Genomic DNA, 24,097 nt, shown 5'->3' with positions numbered 1-24,097 from the left:
TTGCTTCAACTGGCGTGCTGGGAGAATGAACTTGCGATCTCTGGATTGCAAGTCCGGGTGTGCTAACCAAGGCAGCATCACCAAAATAAACGTGGAACACTTAAATGCATGAAACACTTGGCAATGCTGTCACGTCATCAGAAATAAGGCCCCATGGTAAAAAGACTACTAAATGTGGGGTATAATATGATGTTACTCGGGAACTTGTGATGAAGCTGTTCAATCTTTTAAACTTCATATTCTGGAATTTGGCCTCTGAGAGCAATTGAAATCAATGTGCGCCGCATTCCACGGAGAAATCGCCTTCAGCGAGGAGCCTTACCCTGCCGTGCCACGATGAGGCTGGCCATGCAGTCGGGCACACTGGTGCCAGCCGCCAGGAAGGTGATTCCCATGATCACATCGGGAATGCCCAGCGTGTATCCAATCACGGTCACCTACAGATGGCACAGATTGTCAATGCTGCACGCACATACTTCCCCCAAGGTCAAGTATCATCATCGTCGTCATCGTCGTAGTTAACATCATTACGAACGTCATCATCCTCATCATGTCATCCATCATCATGGCACGCATCGTGTTTGTTCCGTGGCTGTCCGATCGACAGAAATCTCCAGCGCAATACGAGGTCATCTATCCACAGACAAGTATTTGGGAAGAGACAATTCAACTCTGTCTTAATAACTGCGGGTGTTTTATAAATGTGCAACAAACCGTTAATGCAAACCGACGAAGACCAAACTCGGGATGCCTCCGTACCAACGACTTAATTAACCAGAGGGCCCTTCACCTTTTCAATTTTGTTCCGCAAAAATAATTGGCAGCCACAGAGGGAGTAAACAAAAAAAGGGCTACTGGGCAGTCCAGGGTGCCAACTTATGAATAGTAAATGCACATCACTAATGATGACTTGGGATTTGGTTCAATTGTTTTAAGTGCCAACGAAACATAACGGAACGGATGAGGCTCGAGCTAAAATCAATCGCCGGTGTGAGACTGCATAAGTGGAGGTCAAGTGAAGGTGGCGAGTCATTTCTGCCGGACACGCGGCGATGTGGCCTGAATACAGCCACTCGCCTGATTGGATAAACGTGCTGCCTCGGTCTCCCACACCCCCCAACGATCTCATCAGTAGCATTGTCGCATTTTGTGGAAAAGTGTATTAAACTGGCACCATATTCTTTGGGTCTTTCGGTAAAGTCATGTAGATAGGTTGAAAGAAAATAACAAAAAACTACGACTTTTTTTTCCTCCTGAAGATGACCGCTTGTGTTGTGATCAAAACGTCGTAGTTTTTTGTTCTTTTCTTTCAACCTATCTACGTGACTTTACCGAAAGACCCAAAGAATATGAATTGCTGCAGTCACGAAAGCTTCAAGTCAATATTTTAACTGGCATCAGGCATTGCATAAGTTGGTCACGCGCCTGTACGTATGCACGCAGACCCTTTGTCGATTCTACTGTTGGATGAGGACCTCTACCAAGCCCTGAAGGTCGTGGGGATTATGTGACCATACTTCGTGAGGCTGATCAAAGTGAGTACCACAGTGTGGGGAAGTAATTAGTTCCTGTTCTGTGGATAGCCAGCAGTGCCGGCCCGAGCCTCTTGGGGGCCCTAAGCAGAATTTGATTTGGGGGCCCCCCTCCCACCACGCAGACTCATCTGTGCTAGAAGGTGGCCAGGGGGCCCCAAGCAGCCGCTTAGTTCGCTTATGCCTCGGGCCGGCCCTGATAGCCAGCATTGCCATCATCACAGTAATGTGGAATTTCCGCCAACGGGCTTAGGGCTGTAAACGGAAGATTAGCATCGCCCCGTGATTATTCGAGCAGAAAGGAAGCACATGTGATAATTTGACGTTTGACCCTTGATGAGATACATTTCGAAATCAATGCCACTGCAAAACAACAGCAGGTTATTGCCCAACAGTTCACAGAGCTAAGGTAACATTGGAGAGGTAAAGGCGCGGCCCTGCAGTTGCTTGCGCATGGGCTTCCACTGGAGGCCCTTAAGAGGCTATGTTTGGCCTACTCTTGCCGATTGACTCAGTGTGGTGTCCCCATTTGTACTTCTGGATGGGCAGGTGGGGGAAGGACGGGAGGAAGGGAGGGAGGGGGGTGAGTGGCGGCGGGGGGCGGAGGTTAAGAAATGTGGCTTTATCGGTCCCACTCGACACGCTCCGTCAATTTGTGTTTGCGCTGCCGCACCGAGAGGGATCGAACCAGCGACGTCTGGGTTGCAAGCTGAGTTTTGCTGACCATTCTGGCCAACCGTGACAGCATCCTGAGCCAAGTGTTTGTCCTCGTGAACTTGAGAACGCGTACACATTACGCAACCTGGTAAACCCGCCTTCGGGTGGTCTGTTGAAAATGCAGCAGTTCTCTTTTTTGATATCGCTGTCAAAGCCACGCTTTAATGAATATGGATAGTTAGCGAAATGTAAATCGTTCCGTAATTACATTATCGCTCCGTTTTAAGGCAAGCATCGTCGGTTTGTACGCAACACGGAAACAGGCTCTGTTGCATCAGAGTGTGTTGACGATGGTAATGCCTTTCGTCATGAATACTTTGTATAATTATCTAAAAGCATGAAACAAATTTACACAAATTACTCAAAAAGCAAATGCATGTCCAATTAACAGTAAAACACTCATTAAAAGTACATTATAAATCGTTATTGTGCAGCATTTCTCTCCTCGCTATTCAACAGTCATGATTTATTAAAGCTTTGGTCACATGCACTCGAAGACATCGCTGCGACTTGAAACAATGCCTTGACGTGGTGGACCTCACTCGAAGTAAAATTACAAGACGATTTTTCTTTTAAAAAACAAACTCTTCCTTAACAGGGCAACACGATACATCAGTGGTGAGCTCGTGTAATAATCATCATCATCAGCCACAGTCACTCCACTGCTGTATTACAGCCTCCCCAAGTCGCTGCCATTCGTCACGGTCCCGTGATGCAACAGAATTAGCACGTCGATGAAATGTTAACTACCTTGCCTCGTATGCAGCTCACGGCTTCGATGCCAACCCCGACGCCTGTATATTTGCAGTTTGCGTGTCTTTCTTCCCATGGTTGCATGGATTTTTCTCCGGGTATTCCGGGTTTCCCCTCCACATTTAGATACATCCGTTTAGAGTATTTGGCTGCTTCAAATATCCACATGACAGGTGGCTTCGTTAAGCGATCGTTTATGGCCAGGTCGCTTCTGAAAAAGAGCTATATAGCGAAGTGGTAAAATAAAAATAGTTTTTGCTTAGTATTAGTAATTACTGTGTACAAATATATCCACGTGTGTGTATTTACTTGGCGTAAACCCATGTACCGATTAATTAGTCCGAAATCAATTGCTATGCTCATGATTACTTGCATAAAATTGCAGGTGTTAAAATTGGTTATTTATGACACGTGGAATGTTACACGGGAGTGTCGCACGTACGCTGATGGTGCAAACCACATTGTAAAGGCGCCGAAACAAACTACTTAGTCAATAAAAAAACGAGGCGGTGGCAACTAGAGGCGAAAAAATTTAACCCGTAAAAACAAAGTTTTTCACTATAAATCCTTTATATGCGTGGCGGCTAGAGTCCTCTCGTCCTCTGGCTTGAGATGGCTGCCACCTATGGGTCAGATGATTGCCTGCCACCATTAAGCAATTGGTAATTAAATATAAAAAACAAATTCCTAAAAAGTGTAAAGTTATGGAAAAAAAATTTCACGAAAATAAATTGTCACGCACAACGAGTCTGTGTGCAAAATGTCCGCTCGATTGGATCACGGGAAGTGGGTTAAAAAACGACCGAAAGATTTGCACGGTCGTAAGCGCGCAAGCGCGCAAGCAAGTGAACTTAATATAAAGGATAAAAAAAAAAGAGGATCGATTCCTGAAAAAAAAAATCCTGACGATTCGCTCGGCGCATCACGCAGGGTGCCACCACCGCACCACCGCCGCACGGCACCGCCGCCGCCGCCGTGCCCGGGAACCCACCATCCAGACCATGACGTAGGAGAAGACAGCGATCCAGATGGTGGAGATCACGAAGGACGCCATGAACCAGTTCTCCCAGCGCGCTTTGGCGCAATTGGGCACCGTGAAATAGAGAAGGAGCCCCAGGGGCCACGCGAACATCCACTTGAGCTTGTTGCACACCCCATCTGGAATTCGCAAACGTGCAACGTGATCTTAGAATATGAAAAATGAGAATACCGATCAAATTCGCATTAACCACACGTGTACATTGATTGTTTGATCCATTAATGCAATGCATACTGCCTGCTGTGACATAGGGATCAGAAAACGTGGACATTAACAAAGATAGTAGAACATCTGAAAGGTGTGCACAAAGACTCACTCTTGCAATTACACTGAGAGACAGAGAAGGGAATACGTGGATTAGAGAATATGTGCAGGTTACTGACATCATTCAAACTGTTAAAACGAGTTTAATGTATGGATGAATGTTGAACTTCTCTCATAGTCATCGGAGGTGCGGGAATTTAACCATTGCGGCTTATGTTGATGATGACAATGAATATTCCATACATGCACTTGTATTATGATCATATTTGTTAATGGGGGGAGACACTCAATGGAGCTTGTCAATGACATTCACAATTTTTTTTAAACAAGAGCAATCAGTTTAAATTAAAATATTCGCTGTTGATAAGTGTCATTTGTATATATTCTTAAAGGAACGGGATCTAAATGCTGACAATAAAAATGCAAGTTCAGAAATTCCAATTTCTGCAACAGCTGGCTGAACGAACGCCATCGTAGAACCCGAGAAAAAAAGCTACGATACAATCAGTTCCAATTACATGGCGGCGAACTGATTGACTCTGCACATCCCGAAATGACTTTGAAATAGGGCGACGCACCTTCCTTACGTTCTACAGCGATTTTGCCACGGAGAAACGCCTTGTTTGGGAAAACCGTTCCTGCTGATGCAAAACTGGGGGCCATACACAAAGGTGATTATGTAACTCAAGAGCCAGAGAGACATGAGGGAAGGCCAAATATCGTGGAAACTGAGTGCTTTCGGGGACCTTGGTGGAAGAACGGTGCCAACGGTTATGTAAATGCAGCACGATAGAGACATTGCGAAGAGGGAGTTGATGGGATATCGTAGTGATTTCGCGCAATTGAATTGCTATACAACCCGACAAGCTGCGTTTGATTCCTGACCACGGCTAACATCAGTGGTGAGTGCTTTCCAAACGGGTCCTGGGACTCTCCCCCCCCCCCCCCATCATCAACCCGCACCGATCGGCATGTGGTGAAGTAAGGGCAAACGACCACGTGACTGACAAGGAATTTTTTCATTTTTGTAATGCATATTATAATTATAATTATTAAAGTAATACACCTTGCTGTGAGAGGTTAGATTGTGTGAACAGGCGAAAGAGTTGATGAATTACCACGATACATATACACTTTCGCATTCTAAGGCCTGCTATGTGTATATATATTTATTTAAGGTAATGCACCCCGATTTTAAAATAAGTGTATGCAGCAAAAACATTCATAATTCAAGACACAAATTACAAAGATCCTGCATATAGTATCATACACTATTGAGATAAATGCTGTTAGTGAGCACTTCGCATTATTTACCATAATTGTGTATGTTTTTCTTAACTATCTATCTAATTGCTTTTTAAACTTCTGTATTGCTATTTTTGTTTCACACAATTGTTTATTCATCGACTCACACGATCGACGATCACCGAGTGTGCAGATTTTGTTTGCAATGGGTGAAAACTCGGTGCAAACCACTCCAAGCGCAGTCGACGTTGAGCCCAATAGTTACGCATTATCAACCTTCCACGGTGCAGTGACGGTTCGTCACACTTGACCTTTAACCCAGGGGTGGCCGGTTAAATCTCGCGGCGAGGGGGTTGAAACAACGGTGCAAGTTTTTAAAAACCCCCACCGCATCTACCCACCCAGCAGCATTGCTTTGGTACACCGCAGCCGGTGGGGTATAGCGTGGGTCACTGCCATCTCTTCCAAGGAAATTTTGCCCAGCGTGTACGAGTAGTCCACCCTCTCATCGGGGCTTCTCTGCAGCTCGCTCTCTCTCTCTCTCTCGTAGAGGCCACTTTTAACCTTTTGGACATGAAATCACGGTATGTTGATTCTTGTCCGTCAGCCGCCGCAGTTTTTCTTTGTGTCCAAACCACCATCCCCCACCCCCCGTCAAGTGCTGCATATTAAGCATCCGCAGTCAATGCGCTTCGGCATTTAAATGAGTGGAAAACTGCACGCGACGGAACCGCATGCACATGGTCAAGCTGCAGTCATTAACAAATGCAATTACGCAGCTGCAAGCGCGGTGCATTTACCCAAAGCGCCTGAAACTCTGGGCAACTGCCATTCAAAAGAACACACACATCGGTCCTTGTGCTCAGCGTCGCTCACTTTACGTCATTCGCGAACCGAAACACGCGCGCGTTACCATGCGCACGTCCTTGCACAAAGCACAAACGCACACGTGCACAATCACGACGGCAGGACACGTCGCGGGGAGGGATGATGGCCAATGATTAAGACTAATTGTGGAGTGGCGGCCGAACGAACAGAGAGGACATCCACTGAAGGAATGGGGCAATGAAATCGGCTCGTGTGCGCAGGTGCTGGGTGAGAAAATGGCGGCGAATTTGGAAGGCGTCTATCCAGCAGTGGATTGACCGTGGCCAATGGCGACAATGTTTTACAACGTCCTGAGACACGGTCACGTTTAGGACGCTGTGTAAATCTGAGCTGTGTGGTGCATTTCATTGCCGGTGCGTTGTGTGAGCCACAATTCCAATTACGATATGCTAATGTGATCTCATATGCCTTAATAAATTCACACTCACCATTAATGCAGTGTTCATAAGGATGATATTGACAGTATTTTAAATGAGCAAAACACAATATACTTAACAAGCCACATGATACAAAATTAAATGGCACCATTCCGGCACTTTTGAATAACCCCTTGCCCGTCACAAGTACCTGCGCAATCAGCTGCGACTGAGTTACGTTAACGACAAAAACATCCATTCCTCTAGCCCTTCCATATATGACGCACAACAGTTTAAAGAAATAAACCAGGATATAAAGTGCAAAAATGTTTCATAAACAAGTGATTTCACCTGTTCACATTTTTCCAGCAATATAATTCTGCCGCGCCATACTTTTATAAACCCCCGACCGAAACGTTCGAGGCACGCACGACCACACGTACGTACGTACGCTTGAACTTCTTCCGTGCCGTACGTAGCCAACAGTGCTAATCGGTGGTGCGGCATCACGCCGAACACAACATGCAGCACAGCACGAAAACCACGTCGGGGGGAGCGGGCGAGAGAGCCGGAGAGAGAGCGGGCGAGAGAGCCAGAGAGAGCGAGCGAGGGCTTTGCCCGTGTCCCTCTGCCGTGTCTGCTGGGGTGGCGCTAACCGGGAGGGGAGATAGGCGAGAACACCTCCACGTCGTCGTTCCCGTCAGCGTCATCTTCCTTCTCCTCCTGCTGCGCTTCGCCCGGCTCGCCCTTCTCCAGCAGCAGAGCGCCACCGCCGTTCTCCAGCCCGTTCTTGCTCGGCACCTTGACCGCCGCGTCCGCCTCCGTGCCGTTCGGCTCGTTGCCCTGCAACACTCGCTGCCTCTGCAACGACAACAACATCAACAACATCAACAACAACAACATCAACAACATCAACAACAACAGAAAAGGACCCCACGACGTCAAACGCGCCGCGAGGAGTTCAGCAACTAGCAGGGGAAAGTTGCTTTACTTTTGCATTTGTATTTTTGTGTGTGTATATATTGGGAATTAACACGAGCCCGGTACAAAGCACCAATCACAATACAGGAGGAGAGCAGGAACTTCGCGAATAAAAAAAAACCGGGATCAGCGCGCCAGAAGTGACCTGGTGACAAATGATAGCCCAATGAAGTGGCTTATCATGTAGACATTTATAGCAGCCAAACACTCTAAACGCATGTTGATACTCAATGCGGAGGGAAAAACCAGAGGACCCAGAGAGAAATCCACGCAACCACGTGGAGAGAGACATGCGAACTCCAAATATATAAGCATCGGGTTCGAACCCACGACCCCCTGTATACCAGGCGAGGGAGTTAACATCTCGCCAGTCAATCTGGTAGACAACATGGGTGGAGGTTAATATATATATCAGAACTGTGCTTATATAGGCTGTGCTTATATTCAGCTTCTACTTATTAAGGAATCTAATCCTAAGTACAAGATGTGTTTATTTTTTTGGAGTATTGTTGAGTAAAAATAGACCTATTTGTACTCATCATACTACAGCATAATTTAATCTGAACCTTTTGAATAAGCCACACATTTGAATGAAGAAAAATTGCATTTTCACTTTGAAGCAACAACTCTCATATCATGTTCGCCAAACCTAAACCATGTAGGAACATTCTACAGGTGTGCTTCTTTGTTTGCCCCCAACGTAATATATATTTATGAGAAATCTAAAACAACAAATTATGCAAAATTGAAATGTTCGTGGGAAAATAATCAATGCGGCCAGTTTTTTTGTTGAATTTTAATCATAAGTTATACCTCTTGTAGATGATTGCATTATTAATTCAAAACAATGTTCCAGCATATACAGGAATAGCTACACACTGCCGCAAAGAAAGTCTGTGCCAGATTAATTACTCTCCATGTAATTTATATTTCTTCACGTCACGGTAGATTTATGAATCTATTCCCACAACCTCATCGCTACTGCCCTGTATCCCCACTACCTCATCACTACTGAATAAAAAGAACGTTTCTCGTTGTGAGTGAAACGACCTGAGATACCACCGAAGATTCGTGTGTTGCAGAGAAGCAGTTTGACTTATTTATGAGGAGCATGAAAGGGGATGGAAAGATCAGTCAGTAGAAAACCTCTGATGTGTACCACCCTGATGTCCGAAGTTTCTCTCCACATGCTGGGAGCTTCTGCAGGAACTGAACTGACAAACCGTTTTTTTCACCTTTGTGCTGGAGGCTGAATTGAATTGTCCGAGCGCTGAAACGGACTCGTTCCTGGAGAAGTCACACAGAGTTCTCCTTATGCAACACGCGTTAGCCCCACCTCCAGGATGAGCATGCGGCTGGCCATTCGTAGGCGAGTGCGCGGCCCGAAGTGGCTGGTGATCATCATGCGCAGGCCGGCCTCCGAAAAGCTCAGCTTGTGGGGCTGACTGCAGAGGATTTCGTCCACCATGATGACGGAGGAGCACGGGGCGGAACTGCCTGCCGTCGCACGGCAAACACCGCCAGCCCGTTAACACAGTGCACGGACTCCTGCACCGCCGCTCCTCACAATGCACGCGCATGACACGCGCACATTACAGCGCAAAGTTAAACTACTCTTGTAAACCGCACTCCAGATAAGTTGCATACGGACAATTCATGCTTTCAACAAATATGAATTACAGACGATATTAAAAATGTAGAGCGTGATTAATTGGAATAGAAATGTTTCTGGACAGCTTGAGTTCGGCCTCGCAGTCTTTCAAAGTACCGTTACCGGTTTAAACGTAAGGCACTAGTTAATGCACACCCCATAAGTTAGCATTAAAGATTTACGGTATTTCTCAAAATTATTCATGGTTTTCAAGGTTAAGGTGCAGCCCTGCATTTCCTGCTCACGCCACTGCTAGCAGAAGGGCATCCACTACAGGTAGGCCTAAGAAGGTATGTTGGCCTTCTCTTCCACGATGACCAGATGCATTGGAAGAGGTGGGAGTTACCACATTTGACTGCAATTAACTCTGTGCTGTGCGCGATGACACTGTGGGGTGAACAGACCGGAAGGGGGGGGGGGCATTTTTGGATTGCAAGTCCACCACAATACACCACGACAGCACTAACCAAGAATTCGTGTAATATATTTAAATTGAGTTCATAACAACGTGCATAATCAATCGCATGACACGAGTTCAGAGTAACATTGTGGTTCAAATATAGGGCTCTACTTGATGTACTCGTGACTTCAAGGTGATGTTTCATTTAAACCGCCGGGAAATACCATTTCACTCGCATGTTGTCAAAATCAGGGGGTAAATTACTCGATCAAAAAATCTCATGTGGAGCGGCGCTTGACAATGTTACAATGCAAAATCATTCGTTGAAAAAGGTTGGCCTGTTAATTGTGATTTGATGTGAACAGCGATAATATTCCAATATCGCACGCATCAAGGTCATTGTGCCGTAATGGTGTCCATAGAGAAAATTCAGTGTAAGGCTTAGCACAACTAAATCTTGCGTTACAAACAAAGGCCATGGCTTTTGATTGGCAAATCACGTAGACGTTGTTTCATTGTAGCTTAAAGTACTTTGAGAAACCAATTCGAATCGTGTACACAAGCTACACTAAAACTAAACTTTTTTTTTTTACCAGATAAGCTCCATAGCTCTCTGTCAGAAGCGACCTGGCCACAAATGACAGCTCAACCAAGTGGCTTTATCACGTGGAAATGCATCGCAGCCAAATACTCTAAATGCATGACTCTGAATGTGGAGGAAAAAACCACAGGACCCAGAGAAAATTCCACGCAACCACGGGGAGAACACGCAAACTCTTAAATATACAGGCGTCGCACCCACGACCTCCTGCATACCAGGCGAGGGAGTTAACCTCTCGCCACCGTGGCGCCCCATAATACACGTATCCTCCATTTGATATGATATAGTGTTGCAATGTCACAAAGCTCATGTGGTTGGTGTGTACACAACCAGACATGTTACTAAGGTGTGGCCACCAGTGGTCACGTAAATCATTCATAGAATAAAGAACGGGGGACCGTAGGACGCGACATTTATAGAACAACTCAAGGAAACGTGACGCAAACATTGGGCAAATATTCATTTCCATGGAAGTACAAATTGTTTACGTTAGGTCCCCTCCATATTTCTGCACAGTTGAATCACGCGCGGATAAACAATGGAAATCAGCGGAGGCATCGGGCAATCGTCACAACGTTTCCTTCATTTTTTGGCGGCTGCCGAGCATTCGCTTTCCAATTGCCGAACCGCGATTCGAATTGACGAATTGGATGGCTCACACGACACACGTTTGGAGATGCCGGCTTCGTCCTAATGCACATTCTGCAGGTGCCTCTTTTAGAGTGCGCAAGCACGCGCGAGCGCGCTCGTGACGCACCAGTGCCCCCGCCGGGCCCCAGCGCATACGCCAGTCGAGCACTCTGCGGCGTCTTTGCAATGTTAGCGCCAAACATATATAGAAATAAATAAATATATATATAGAAAAAGCGTTTGTTACGTGCTGTGAGAGCAGCACTGTTTAATTCACGGCAATAGATGCAGGTGCAATAAAAAGCCAGAACCCCAGTAAGATTATAATTGTAAGAAGTTTCACGACTTGCGCCGTTATAATTTTTGCGCCGTTATAATTTTTCAAAAGCTCACGGTTACAAAAAAAGAAAGCAAAGCATATTATATATGTGCAAGTAACATTCCCTTTCAGTTTGCTCCTTCGAACTTTTAGCTACATTTTCACCCGTTTCACTTGTCGTCGTATCGTTAAGAGGAGCCCCAATTTACAGAACAGCTGGTCATGTTTGTGGTTATCCGCCAAAATAATCCCCGTATCACGGCAACGCGATGATCGTAGAGTATCTATCGTACGATCCCGGGAAACATGACAACTATAGGGCCACTGTAGGATGTGATTGGAAACGTTGGACCTACCTTGGCCCAATGTTCCATTTTAACTGGGATATCATTATATTGTGATTATCAATGCAAATTGTATTTAAATATCTATTTTATTTCCTGACATAGTATTTATTGTTTAATAACAATTACGGTGATTACATTCGCAAAACAAATAGCTATTACCCATTTAATTTGGTGCGTTAGAAAACGTTTTGCGGATTAATTAACAGAGCGGCTGGTTCTATGACATCATTATTTTTGTAGCTTTTTTCATAACTTAATTATTCCTCATGTAGCATTAAACAATGCACTATAGATTGCAAGTAGCAAAGGTTGACTACAGCGCGGGGACCGAGGAAAGACGAAAGAAACGGAGGAAAACAGCGGAAAGATGATCCAGGAGTTCAAAGGTCACTCCTGGATCGGAATTGTGTTGCCTTATTTAAAAAACAATCCTTCGTGGTTTTGCCGAGTGGCATAAACGTTGCCATAGCGATACTGTGAGGTGCGCTGCAATGGCACGTGCGTCGCAGCACATGAGCATGATGATGCTCCTTGTAAAGCAAAAAAATTAATTTTACCAGGTAAGGCCCACTGAGCTCTATAGCGCTTTTTCAGAAGCTCAACGAAGTCGAAAATTCCGAAAACTCCGAAAACTGCGCAAACTACGCAAACTCCGAAAACTCCGAAAACTCCGAAAACTACGCAAACTACGCAGCAGGCGTCAAGGGTCGGGATCGAACCCACGAGGGAGTTAACATCTCGCCACGGGGAGATTCAGCGATGGGGACGGGAGGGTCGTTGTCTCACCTTTGCTGAGCAGAACCATGGTGGGGTCGTAGCTGTTACTGTCGTCCACATCGACGCCATGCGTGGTACCGTTGGCCATGGCAACGGCGCAGGGCTTCCGCTTGCTGCCCAAAAACGTCTGGATCTTCATATTAAACCTTTGCGGGGGAAGGAAAAAGGGAAGGAAAAAAAGGAGCGAACGCGCAAAGGTAGAATGCACGATCGGGGGGGGGGGGGCGGGGATGGTGACGGGGGGGGGGGGAATTGGACGATGTAGAGATTAACAAAATCACCGAACCCCCAAACTCTGTACCCTGTGGGCCACCTCCGAGGTACAACCATCTCACAGCCCCTGCTCCCTCCCCACACACACAAGGCCTACCCTTGATCAACTTCCAATCCTTCCTTCTCTCATTTGTGCCTGTCCAGTAACTATTGGACATAAACATCTATGTCGAACTTCTGTGGCTTGCCTAGTTCCACCCACACGCATTGGGCATTTACGATCTCCACCCCCCACCAACCACCCTCCCCCCCACCCTGGTCATCATGCGTAATGCCATTGATGCTGGCCAGGCATACTCATTCTGAACATTCAATCACTCTGCCAGCTACATTCATTTAAACGTAAACAATAGCATCTTTGCCTGTATTTGGATGTTGGTTATTCGACAAATATTTTTCCTTTGTAGCAATACGGTACACGAAGATGAATTGTCATCTTCGTGTACCGTATTGTTTTATCGCGATTGAATACGACACTTGAATTAACAAAATGTCCAGTACTTTTGTTTATCACTTACGACTGACGAAAGTCATGTTTAAATTATTTTTTTTTTAAACGACGACGTTTCGATCGCAACACAAGCGTTCGTCATCAGGAAGAAAACTTAACAAATAGTTTAGTTTTCTATATTCTTGGTTCTTTCGGTAAAGTCACGTAGAAGGGAAATAATAAAATAATGATAATAAAACATAATAAGATTAAATTCTCACGACGTTTCGGCCACAATGCAAGCAGCTGTCGTAAGACAGCCCTGTTCTTCACCTGAGGACGGCTGCTTGCGTTGTGGCCGAAACGTCGTGAGAATTGTATCATATTATGTTTTATTTTTATTATTTCGTGACTTTACCGAAAGAACCAAGAATATGAATTCCATGCAGTCACTAAAGCTTTAAATCAAATTTAGTTTTCTATAGTTTACGAAAATATTTGTTGTTGTTTGGCAACAGATAGCAAGACCACCCCATCCCCACCCCCGTATACTTACTTCATCACTAATATGTACACAGCGTAGAGCATAACGAGAATCACCGACTCCCACCTATCGTTCACAGTAACAGGGATCAACAGGGTCACAGCAACAGGGGCACAGTTTTAGACAAGCCCGTGATCAGTGCTGCTTATACAACGAGATCACTGCCAATGACAGCTCACGACACAGGGTCCGCGAAATGTCGGACAACGTGCCGAACAACACGCTGCACAAGCAGAAAACACACCGTCAGGGCCAAACGGAATACAACCATTCAAAAAAGCGAGTGAATATGTCCCCAGAAATGTAATTCAACTTACCATGATACAATTTCATCGCAAATGAACTAAAAAAAAGAACAAACAGAAACGTTTAGCGAGGCATTCGACAACAAACCTATGCTACATGATCTACAATCCACTGAAAATGCTACGCTTACGGAGCAGAGTTTATCCTCTGTGGAGTATTACATTGCTTTTTAAATGGGCCGTGCCGCTATACACCCCCATCAAGTATCATAAATGGGTACACCACGTCACGTTGTGCGTCTCTTTGTTGCACAGAAGCAAGTCATCGTTGCTTTGCGGGAGAGAATGCACTCCGAGCAATTCAAAGCTCAATTTTCTGCACTTCAGAGGAACTGCTGGAAGGCTTTCTAACAAGCGGATGTTTCCTGCTGCCATGGGTTAGTGACGTTGCCTTGTTATCCATATTTTCCTTTTCTTTCCGTTTTATTTTTTACATTGTATCTACACAACAGCACAACAAGATAGAGTGAGTGAAAATGAAAAGGGGAATGACAGCGCGTGAGTGAGCGAGTGAGCGAGCACAAGGAGGATTTATTTCAAACAATTACATGAAATGTTTTCTCCTGAGGTGTGCTGTCAGACCGGTCATCTCTGGATTCTCTGGTGTTAAGCATCCAACAAAAACTATCCTTGAGTTTGACGTGAGAAAATTGTTGGACACTGCTGCAGAGAGATGTATGCAGACACCACGCTAAAGCCCTCTGCGGTGCAACAACAGGTTATTGCAATCTTCATCCAGGAAATTAGGCCGTTGGCTTTGTTGGCTTCACAAAACGTTTCCGTATTTTTTTGCGCAAGTTTTACGACGCGTGCACAAGCAGTACGACTGCGCCTGTTTGTTTCATGAAGTGTAATTTTGTGATATTTTCTTGGGACAATATATTTTTGACAACTGAACAGCGCTCAACGTGGTATACCGTCAGACTTGGATTACTCATTCCGTGAAACGGCCATAAAGTGCTTAAAGAACACCAGAACGATGGTGATTTGCCGGTTCTGACTCTGGCTCGACATCATAATCAGTATATAATATACAAAATGTATGTCAGCTGTCTTATTCGCATATTAATGAAAATTAACTCATTATGTATTGTGATGGAGCATTATATAAATCACAAATAGTGTTGAAGCTAATCAAGAAGATGGGTTTTCCAGACAATATTATCTTCTTATGGGACGAAGACACATGTTTGACACATGTGGAGACATGAAACGTAATTCTGTCTAGTTTGCTTGTTACCAATCATGCTCCACCGTAACACATCACGCTATTGCTTGTTGCGTTGAATCGGGGGGGGGGGGGGGGGTCCCATGGTTTATATGCAGTGCTCTCACCAATAACATCTGAAAATCCAGCAGCGTTTTTTTTTTTGCAAAGCCTCACTGATGATGAGATGCAAGAAAGTCACAACCGGTGGTACCAGAGTTTGCTCCGTAAGAGGTTTTTGTTGGGTTAGATCGTGTAAATATATAAATGTGTCATTAAAACCTGCCACCACCTGGCACAGCCAACTAGTAAGGGTTGTCACGTAAACAGAACGTGGCCAATTCGTCACTAGAAGAGCACGCCGGTGTGTTGGAGAGCCAAGCCACAACATTTACAATCTGAGGACGACGTTTCGCCAGTAATTACAACCAGCTTCATCAGGCGACAGCCAGATTTGTGGAGAAGTCTAACCGTTTCATTCCTTAAATAGAGGCGGAGATCTTGCAAAAAGTGGGGGGAAGGGGGGGGGGATTAATGAGCGATCGTACATTATAACAACACATTTATATATTTATGCGATCTAACCCAAAAAAAACTCTATTATGGATGATATTGGTCGCGCAAGCCTGCGTCGTAAACAGAGTTTGCTCCCTTAAACAAATGCTGTTTGTTAATATTGTTTGTGGGGAGCCAACAGGCCACTGGAATAAACATATATTTTAATTTGTATGTGGAGACAAAGACTGGAGTTCTGATTATATTTTGTCTTCACGAAATAGAGGCCAATTAGTGAGGATGGATAGGCGATGTCACAATGTAATTTTCATCGAAATACCTGAGCGGGTTAAGCCACGTGAGCAGCTTCATGATAACGAGCTGCACGTTAACAATGCCCCTGCTAATGTGTAAACATTTAGCATTGTTGTGCCGCAGTTTACAAAGAAGTCTGCCTTTCCGTAATGGATGGCAAACAAATTTCGGTGCGTAATTTTTCCCTTGCACAAAGCGGATCCTGGAATACATCAACAGGGGCCTTGCTAAAAGCATCATGAATTAAAAAGAACGCGATGCGTTCGTAATTTCGCTCATACCGCTATTGAACACGGCAAAGTAACTAATTGAGTGGCACGCGAATATTTAGTTTTCATTGGCAATTTGTCGTCAATGACGAACACTTGACGTGGCTAGGAGAGATTGTGTGGCGTTTTGAGCGTTATCTCCCGTTGGTCACCCTGGTTTCCTCCCACGCAAATCCAGACACTCGTTCAATGTACAATACCAAACGTCCCAATTCGGCATCCTCCTGAGCAACAGCCTTGAGACTCTTGTTGGATAAATTGGTGTACTTTTTTCTTCTTCTTCACAACACTTTTTTGGACCACCCCCCCCCCCCCTTGATATGTATATATATTTACACACTTTTTTTCACGTGAAGAATTGTGCATGCCGCTTTTGCTGGCGCAAATTGTTAATGAGCAAACCCCACAGGGTTATTTCAAATGAGGTTGGAACTATATTGTCAGCTGTCTTTACGCTGCAGGGTTAGAACATTACTTTTAATCCACGCACAGAATTAAAGTGTGGGGGGGGGGGTTGAAGGAAGACGTATTAAAAATAATTGCAAATGTTACTAATTACAGTTCACTTCACGACTTGCTAAGTTGTTTCCCTGCGTTATCAAGCAGAAGCCAGCATGAGTCACTTTCCCCCCCGAGGGAAAAAGGGGACCAGTTAAACACGGAGGTGGAATTTCAGAGTTATTCAACTCTCAGCCATCGACTGCATTTCATTTACAGCGCTTTGTGAATCCCCTGCGGGGTGTTGGCTCCCACACACCGCCACGGTCACATGGGGGGTTGCTGCACCATATTTCACCACTTCGGTGCGAGCCACTGATATTAGCCGTCGCCAGGAATCGGACTCAAGCTCCTCACGGGTTCACGGCGCAGGGCGCAAACCAACGCGCCACCATTCCCAAGGATACATGTTTTCATTTTCAGGTTTCAAAGTGAGTGAGGTACGTCAGTTGGTTGCAGTTCATTTTGTGGCATGTAAATATGTTTAAGTGATTACAAACTCGTTGCCCTTTTATTGTTGTTTTACGTACAAGTGTCACCAGAGCTCAGATTATTTAATGCTCTATATCTTCACGGGATAATTGCCTCAATGTCTTCAGTGAGTCGAGATTAATGCTTTTGATCGTTTCATTTTTCTAGCACCGAGCGGCCATGTATGAAATATCGTTCCAGTGCACAGATTAATAGGGAACATTTTTAATCCCACGATTTTCAAGGATGCATTAATTGAGCAAATAAGAGTGACACTGGGATGAGAAGCACGTCTGAAAATATCCTCATCAAAGAGAACGTGTGTCAGAGAGCGGAAGTGAGACTGTTTGTTAATCTAGCATTAATCCAGAGAGCTAATTTAAACAGAATGTTCACTAAAAATCTCTGAGAAAATGGTAATGAGTCTCTTCAGCAACAGTGAGTCAAAAGACACCCAGGAAAATGTAACATTTTAAAAACGCTTACGGGCAAATATGTCAGGGGCTGCGATTTAAAGCAACGTCAAGTAAAAATGTCATATCTGTACACTCTATAGAAGTCAGATCAGATGCACCACAGCATGAAGAGAAATGTAAGATAATATTCTGTAGATAAAACAAGGTAAAGGTGTGGGCCAGAATATCCTTGCACACAGAACTCCACTCGAGGGAGCTCTGGAGGCCCCCTCTTCACGTTATTTGGCCTACTCTTCCACACACACTCGTCAGATGCCCCACCACACGCGCGACCTGCCGACCGGCTAACTGTGGCGTCGACATTCATTCCGCAGGGGAGGTGAAATAAACTTGCACCGTTGTTTCAACTGCAGTGCCCGAAGATCTAACTGGCGCCCTGTGCACTTGCAAGTCCACTGTGCCAACCATTGCGGCAGTTTCCAAGATTATATAAGATAGCCAGCGCTTATTTCTTTCACAGTTCAATCTATAAAGCAGCCCAACACTTAAAATTGTATACGTGCGGTATTCATATATGTAGAGAGAGGTTCATTCCATATGTTTCTAGAGGTGGTGATATGGTGATCGCCACACTGCTGAAATTATACTGACTGAAGTTTGACTCCTGAACTTGTACATTAAAAACAAGACCAGCTTCTCTTCTGGTAAAAACAAGGCTGGCCAAGAATGGTTCTGGTACCATCACTGCCTCGTGTCGTTAATGCTCACCCCCCTGATCTACAACAGATGAACATTAACAGCACGAACACAGAGAGTCTGGACAACCCATATTGGATGTGCATTGCATGTCCCTGTATGTACAAAACAATATATACAGATTCCCGAATAGCCTTTTCAGAAAGTTGGAACAGGCACTGTGAGGGCTCCCTCACATCGAGGCTGGTACAGCACACAAGGTGGTCGTGTGTGGTCAGGACAATGCCCAGCTTCCTTTGGCTCGCCAGTGCTGATGTTTGCACAGTGCACCAGGTACTAATTTAATGCTGCGTTGACCTCGGTGAGTCCCTGGACAGGTTCTGATTTTATTCACCGCTGGTGTTAGCTGAGAAAGGGAATTGAACCCGGGTAACCAGTTTTGTAGCAGAGTGCACTGACCACTAAGCCACCACTCACCATGAATATAAAAAGATATATAAATGTGAAGGATGAGTTTCAGATTAAACATTTCCACGATTGTATTTTCAGATATGTGTGTCTAATTTAGGAGTATGTGCGTACTGACGTACATTATATTTAATGTCAGCATTTTTTATGTTTTTAATAATTTCATTCAATTATGTAACATAAAGTCTCATCGATAAAATCATTTTAATGTTTTCTAAATTAATAAATCAGGCAAAAGTGGCGTGATGTACCGTCAGCAGGAAAAGCACGGAATTGTCACCATGACAATGACATCACATTATTGGATCCATCCGAAATTTCATATCTGGGCCAGATTTTTGGATTGTTCAGATTAAATCCTAAATTAGAAACACATCCCTCACATATAATAGCACAGCATACACAGGAAGTGGAAGACTGCCAGACAAGGCACAGGGCCTGACTGATTGACAAATAATTCACTGTACATGCAGCAAGACACGTTGTGTTGTTGTTGAGCATTAGAGTTCCTCCCAGAGCCCGAGGGTCGAATGAGTTATTTGCACAGATGATGCAACAGAAACCCTGGGGGCCTTTGTCTTCCCCACGGTGTTGCTGCCACTCACCAAAATCAATGCAATGATGGAGATGGTGTAGAAGACGGAATCTCGGAAGAGCGACCACCAGGTGAGACGCACGATCTGTAACAAGCCACACAAAAGGGGATCGACTCGATGCCAAACCGCGACTTTTCACTTCGTCCGCTTTGCGTTGTCGCTTTGGAGACCGGGGAGATCGTTGGTCGATGTTCGGTCGCCGCGTCGACGGCGTTCTTCGTGATTTTTCACTGAACAGAGCGGGGCCTGCACGAAGGCTGCCATCCTCCCCGACGAGACCGTGCGACTTATAACGACGCAATGTCCGATCCGCCAATACGAAGCTGGTATCGCAGTGATGCACAACTCCGCTGCTCGCAACGCGGTTGTCTAGCTTGCCCACCTGAATGTGAAATTGTAGATTGTTGCATCTACATCAGTCATTCGAAAGAACAATACTTCATCCGCACTGTTGTTTTTTTACACACGAACCTGCTGCTTGGCTCTTCCGAGGGCTCGGTGTGAGCATCGGAAGCCGGGACCGAACGCGACCGAATCGAGAGCAAAACTAATTACAAAATTCCCAGGATTTACCAGATGCGTGTAAAGGACAACATTCCCATGCATGTGTGTACGTAAAACTTCTTTCGCACCGTACGTAGCCAGCCGTGCTAAATGGAGGGGTAGGAACATCGCATACGCACGCACACACGCCGTTTCCACGATTTGACGAACAAAATGGTGGAGGCATTTGTAATAGTGGTCATTTTGCTAAAAGATACAGAGTTGAAGGTTGTCAATAAATGTGTTTGCAAAAATACTGCCTGTCACGATGGCGAGCTTCTATTACACACATCATGCACATGCTCTCAACAGCTCTTGGCTGCGTCATCGTTTGAACTCAATAATTCACAAAAATCCGTAATCATACGGCATGGGGTTTCTAGACATACCACTTGAAATGGGGAAAATAGAAAATCTGAAATCGCACAGTGTCCGTGCGTATACTCAGGACATTTTGTCCGAACCCGCACAAACCAGCCCTGCAGGCAATTTGCGGGTAATGTTTCAAATTTAGCAAAATTTGGACCATGACGTCAGCACGCAATGGCCTATTCTTGTGAATGAAGTCACGAGACCTTTAGGGTCAACTGAGTATCAAAAAGGGCTTCAGCACGTTTTACGGTTAATACACCACCGCAATATTAACCAGGGCGGCTGCTGGACCCGAACCGTGAACTTCTGCGACGAACGACAAACATCCTACCGCTTGGCCACGTCACCGCCTCAATGCATCAAGGGCAAAGCGACAAACATCGCTGTATTTTTGCATGCCTGGTGCCTGCACGTGGTGCATGCCCCTTGCATAGCACGTGTATTGATCTGTGGCCTTGTCTACTCCATGTACATGTGGCAAGGAGGCTGGAGCACACTCGTAATATCACGTGCATGGACGTAATGAGCTACCACGTGTTAAACACCCGTGATATACATAGCACATTGCTCATGAATTCTGCGACATATATTAACTTGACAAGACATGGTTGAATTTTTTTTCTTCACAAACCCTGCGAGCTCTCTTAGTGTAGAAAATGTTTCAAATCCATCATCAAAGACTGTTTATTTCCCCATACCCTCAAAATCATGTAGCCAACACATGCCCCCTTTTGGGAAATATGACATACACACACTACCAGTTGCAATTGATGTAACAATCCCATTTCATGCAATACTTGCATCGTTACAGAAAAGCATAGGCAGTGAGGAGCAGTGTTGATTTAGTATTTGAAAAACAAATTTCGTCACAGTCTTGGTCTCATCACGCAATATATGAAAAGGACGTCAAGTGCTAAAATGGCTCGCGTGTCATACAACACCTCAGCAGATTTATTTTACACAACTACTGTGATATATGGGCAGTCAATATTTACCATCGTGATCTGCAGAATTTAATTCTGCACTTAAAAAAATGCTTATGACTGTAAGGATCCAGCTGTGCATCCAATGGAGACACAAAATGGAATTTTGACGTAAAATAATCTCCAAATTACACACTAATTCATCTCAGTTTGATGTTTCAAAAGTATTATTCCTCTCCAGACTGCAAAGCCTTCGCTTTTTTGTTTTCATTTTTGCAAGAACAGTAACGGTAGTAACGAAACAATCGCCGTAAAAAGTTAGTCGATTAAAGAGCGCACTTTGAAGTGCAATCACAAACTCCCACTCGGCCAAGAGTCCATACATTTTCAGATGACAGCAAAACCATGAGAGCCGACGTTACCACAGTGACCAGCCAACACGGGGTCCAAGCCACGTAGAAATCGATTCGAAGCATTTCGCACAATTCCGCCACACGGGGGTTAGAAATTGGGCAACAGTGATCGCGCCCAAAAGCCACACACGGCACGACGTCGCGTATCACCCGGTCGGCTTGAGCAATTGAGGCGACGGCGGATATGTGAAGAGGTTCGGATTTGTGAAACTCTTTTAGCAAATTACAGTTCCTCCACGCACGCCGTCTGCGGTGGTTGGAGGGTGCCGGAGAAACAATGAGTGGCGGGTCAAGCGATGCGCGCAAAATCCTTTCCTCATGCACATACCGAGCAGAATGCACGATAGAAAAGAGCCCCCTTCCCCCCTCCCAAACCCTCCGCCCCCCTGCCCCCCCCGCCCCCACCTTAAGTTTTGTATGCCCCCCCACCCCACCGCTTTGCACAAGGTCACGTTATGGATATGGGTGTCCCTCAGCCTGAAGTGGAAATTTCACCTCCGTCTGACGTGGACTAGTCACTCCACAGGACAACCGCGATTGATTTCCCGCAAGGTTGTACTTTACTTGATCAAACTTGACAAGGTGAATGGTCTCGGCGTTACCTGACCAGGATTTGAACTTCTGCACACTGTGATTTTGAGTTGGTCACTATTGTACCACAATGCCACTCACATGGATTTACAATCAAGATTAATGTCGGAAATTATGATGATGATGATATTTACAAAAGGTTCGAGGTGCTTTTTGTAATACATTTACATGGGCCAGATCACATTTAATAATAATGTTTTTATTACAATAAATTTTGATTGTAGCAATGTTCAGCCGGTCTCCTGAATTGACAAATCGGATGTGCCAGAGGGTATCCGACTCGATCCGACGGTGCACCCTTCCTGCGGACGATCTTGCTCTTCAAAAATCTCCCGTTGATGTAATCTGCTTCACATCTTTCACCTATCTCCACGTGCACGAGGCTGTGTAAAGCCAGGATCATGTTCTACTCCTGTTCCACTTTCATAGGTTCTCCACTGGTCCCGGGTTTGACCCGAACAATCTGGGAATTGGTATTTGCATTCGAGTGGCAGCAGGAATTGATTTGTGCCGAAATCTAGTCCCGGTGTTATTGTGTCGAACATTATTACGCTCTATAGCAAGTATAAAAGACCTAGGCTGAATCACGTCCGGGTTTGGTCTTGGGAAGAGGTGACAACCCTATACAATCCCCACCCCCACCCCAGCCTCTCAACCCTCTTTCCTCCTTGAACCTGAACCGACTCACATCCATGTACACCCCTAACAATGGACTGCCTACGCAGAATGCACCACTCACGTCCGGGAGGTTCAAGGGTTACGTCAATGCGTCTGTTATTTAGCCTCACGGGAGCGTTGTGAGATTCGTGATGGCTTTTGAAATTGAGACGTGAAGTAGCTGCATCTGGCGTGATCTTGAAGCTCGATGCAGACCCCCTTTGGCGAGAGGAAAGTAAATATTAATCGATGAAACCTTTCATCATGACGTTGCTGTCAGCGCAGATCTGTACAGGTTTTTAAGGATTATGAAGATTGATGATCATTTCTTTCGTCTTTCCTCTCCCCAATATTGTTACAATTGCACTCTTGGCGCTGTGTCGTAAAACAAAACGAAAACATCTTCTTGGTTATTTCGGTAAAGTCTCGTAGAAGGGAAGTAATACAATAATAAAAATAAAACATAAAACATTATGTTTTATTTTATTATTTTAAAAAAAAACATGTTTTATTTTTATTATTTTATTAATTCCCTTCTACGTGACTTTACCGAAAGAACCAAGAAGATGAATCCCTGCAGTCACGGAAGCTTTAAATCGAAAAACAAAAACAGCGTATCCCTACTCTGAACTCTCACAGAGGAGGGCATCGCTGTGAGAGGACAGTCCACGGCAGGAAATATCACGGAAGGACTTCTGAGATTCCATCGTGAGACCTCTTAGGGGCCGTCCATAAATGACGTCACGCGATTTTGGAAGATTTTTGATTTTTGACCCCCCCCCCATCGTCGCACAGCGTCACAAAAAGTCAGACCCCCCCCGCAAATATGACGTCACAAAGCTCTGCCCCCCCCCCCCCCCAAAAAAAAACATGCTTTAAATCGCAATAAACTATTGTCATTGTAGTGCGTATTTAACGTGGCGCTGCACTTTGATGTTGTAGGAGAAAATATTTATCAAAAAGTCTATTTAATTAAGTGGAACGTGTTGCCTATCTATATATATAAAATCGCAAATCTGTCTGTCTGTGTGTGTGTCTCTGTGTCGCCGGACCATAAGCAGTTTCATTGGACGGCGGTTGCCCCTGGCAACGGGTAGCGACGCATTCGCTGCGGG

The 24,097-nt window shown here is 45.1% G+C and overlaps 1 protein-coding gene across 1 annotated transcript in view; it reads right to left on the bottom strand.

Annotated features, from left to right (window-relative positions):
- The window catches only part of SLC24A3 (solute carrier family 24 member 3), a 128,308-nt gene that overhangs the window by 6,891 nt on the left and 97,320 nt on the right, over positions 1 to 24,097 (bottom strand). The window contains exons 7-14 of the mRNA XM_078596486.1: positions 19,493 to 19,567; positions 14,065 to 14,090; positions 13,760 to 13,813; positions 12,510 to 12,646; positions 9,112 to 9,272; positions 7,451 to 7,655; positions 3,994 to 4,160; positions 323 to 437 (exon numbers count right to left, since the gene is read on the bottom strand). Of these exons, the coding sequence (XP_078452612.1) occupies positions 323 to 437; positions 3,994 to 4,160; positions 7,451 to 7,655; positions 9,112 to 9,272; positions 12,510 to 12,646; positions 13,760 to 13,813; positions 14,065 to 14,090; positions 19,493 to 19,567 (940 nt within the window). The remainder of the gene's footprint in view (positions 1 to 322; positions 438 to 3,993; positions 4,161 to 7,450; positions 7,656 to 9,111; positions 9,273 to 12,509; positions 12,647 to 13,759; positions 13,814 to 14,064; positions 14,091 to 19,492; positions 19,568 to 24,097) is intronic.

Source organism: Lampetra planeri, chromosome 7, assembly GCF_965212315.1.
Source record: "Lampetra planeri chromosome 7, kcLamPlan1.2.h2, whole genome shotgun sequence".
Lineage (NCBI taxonomy): Eukaryota > Metazoa > Chordata > Hyperoartia > Petromyzontiformes > Petromyzontidae > Lampetra > Lampetra planeri.
The sequence above is the reverse complement of the archived record's forward strand: the minus strand, read 5'-3'. Positions and strand labels throughout refer to the sequence as shown.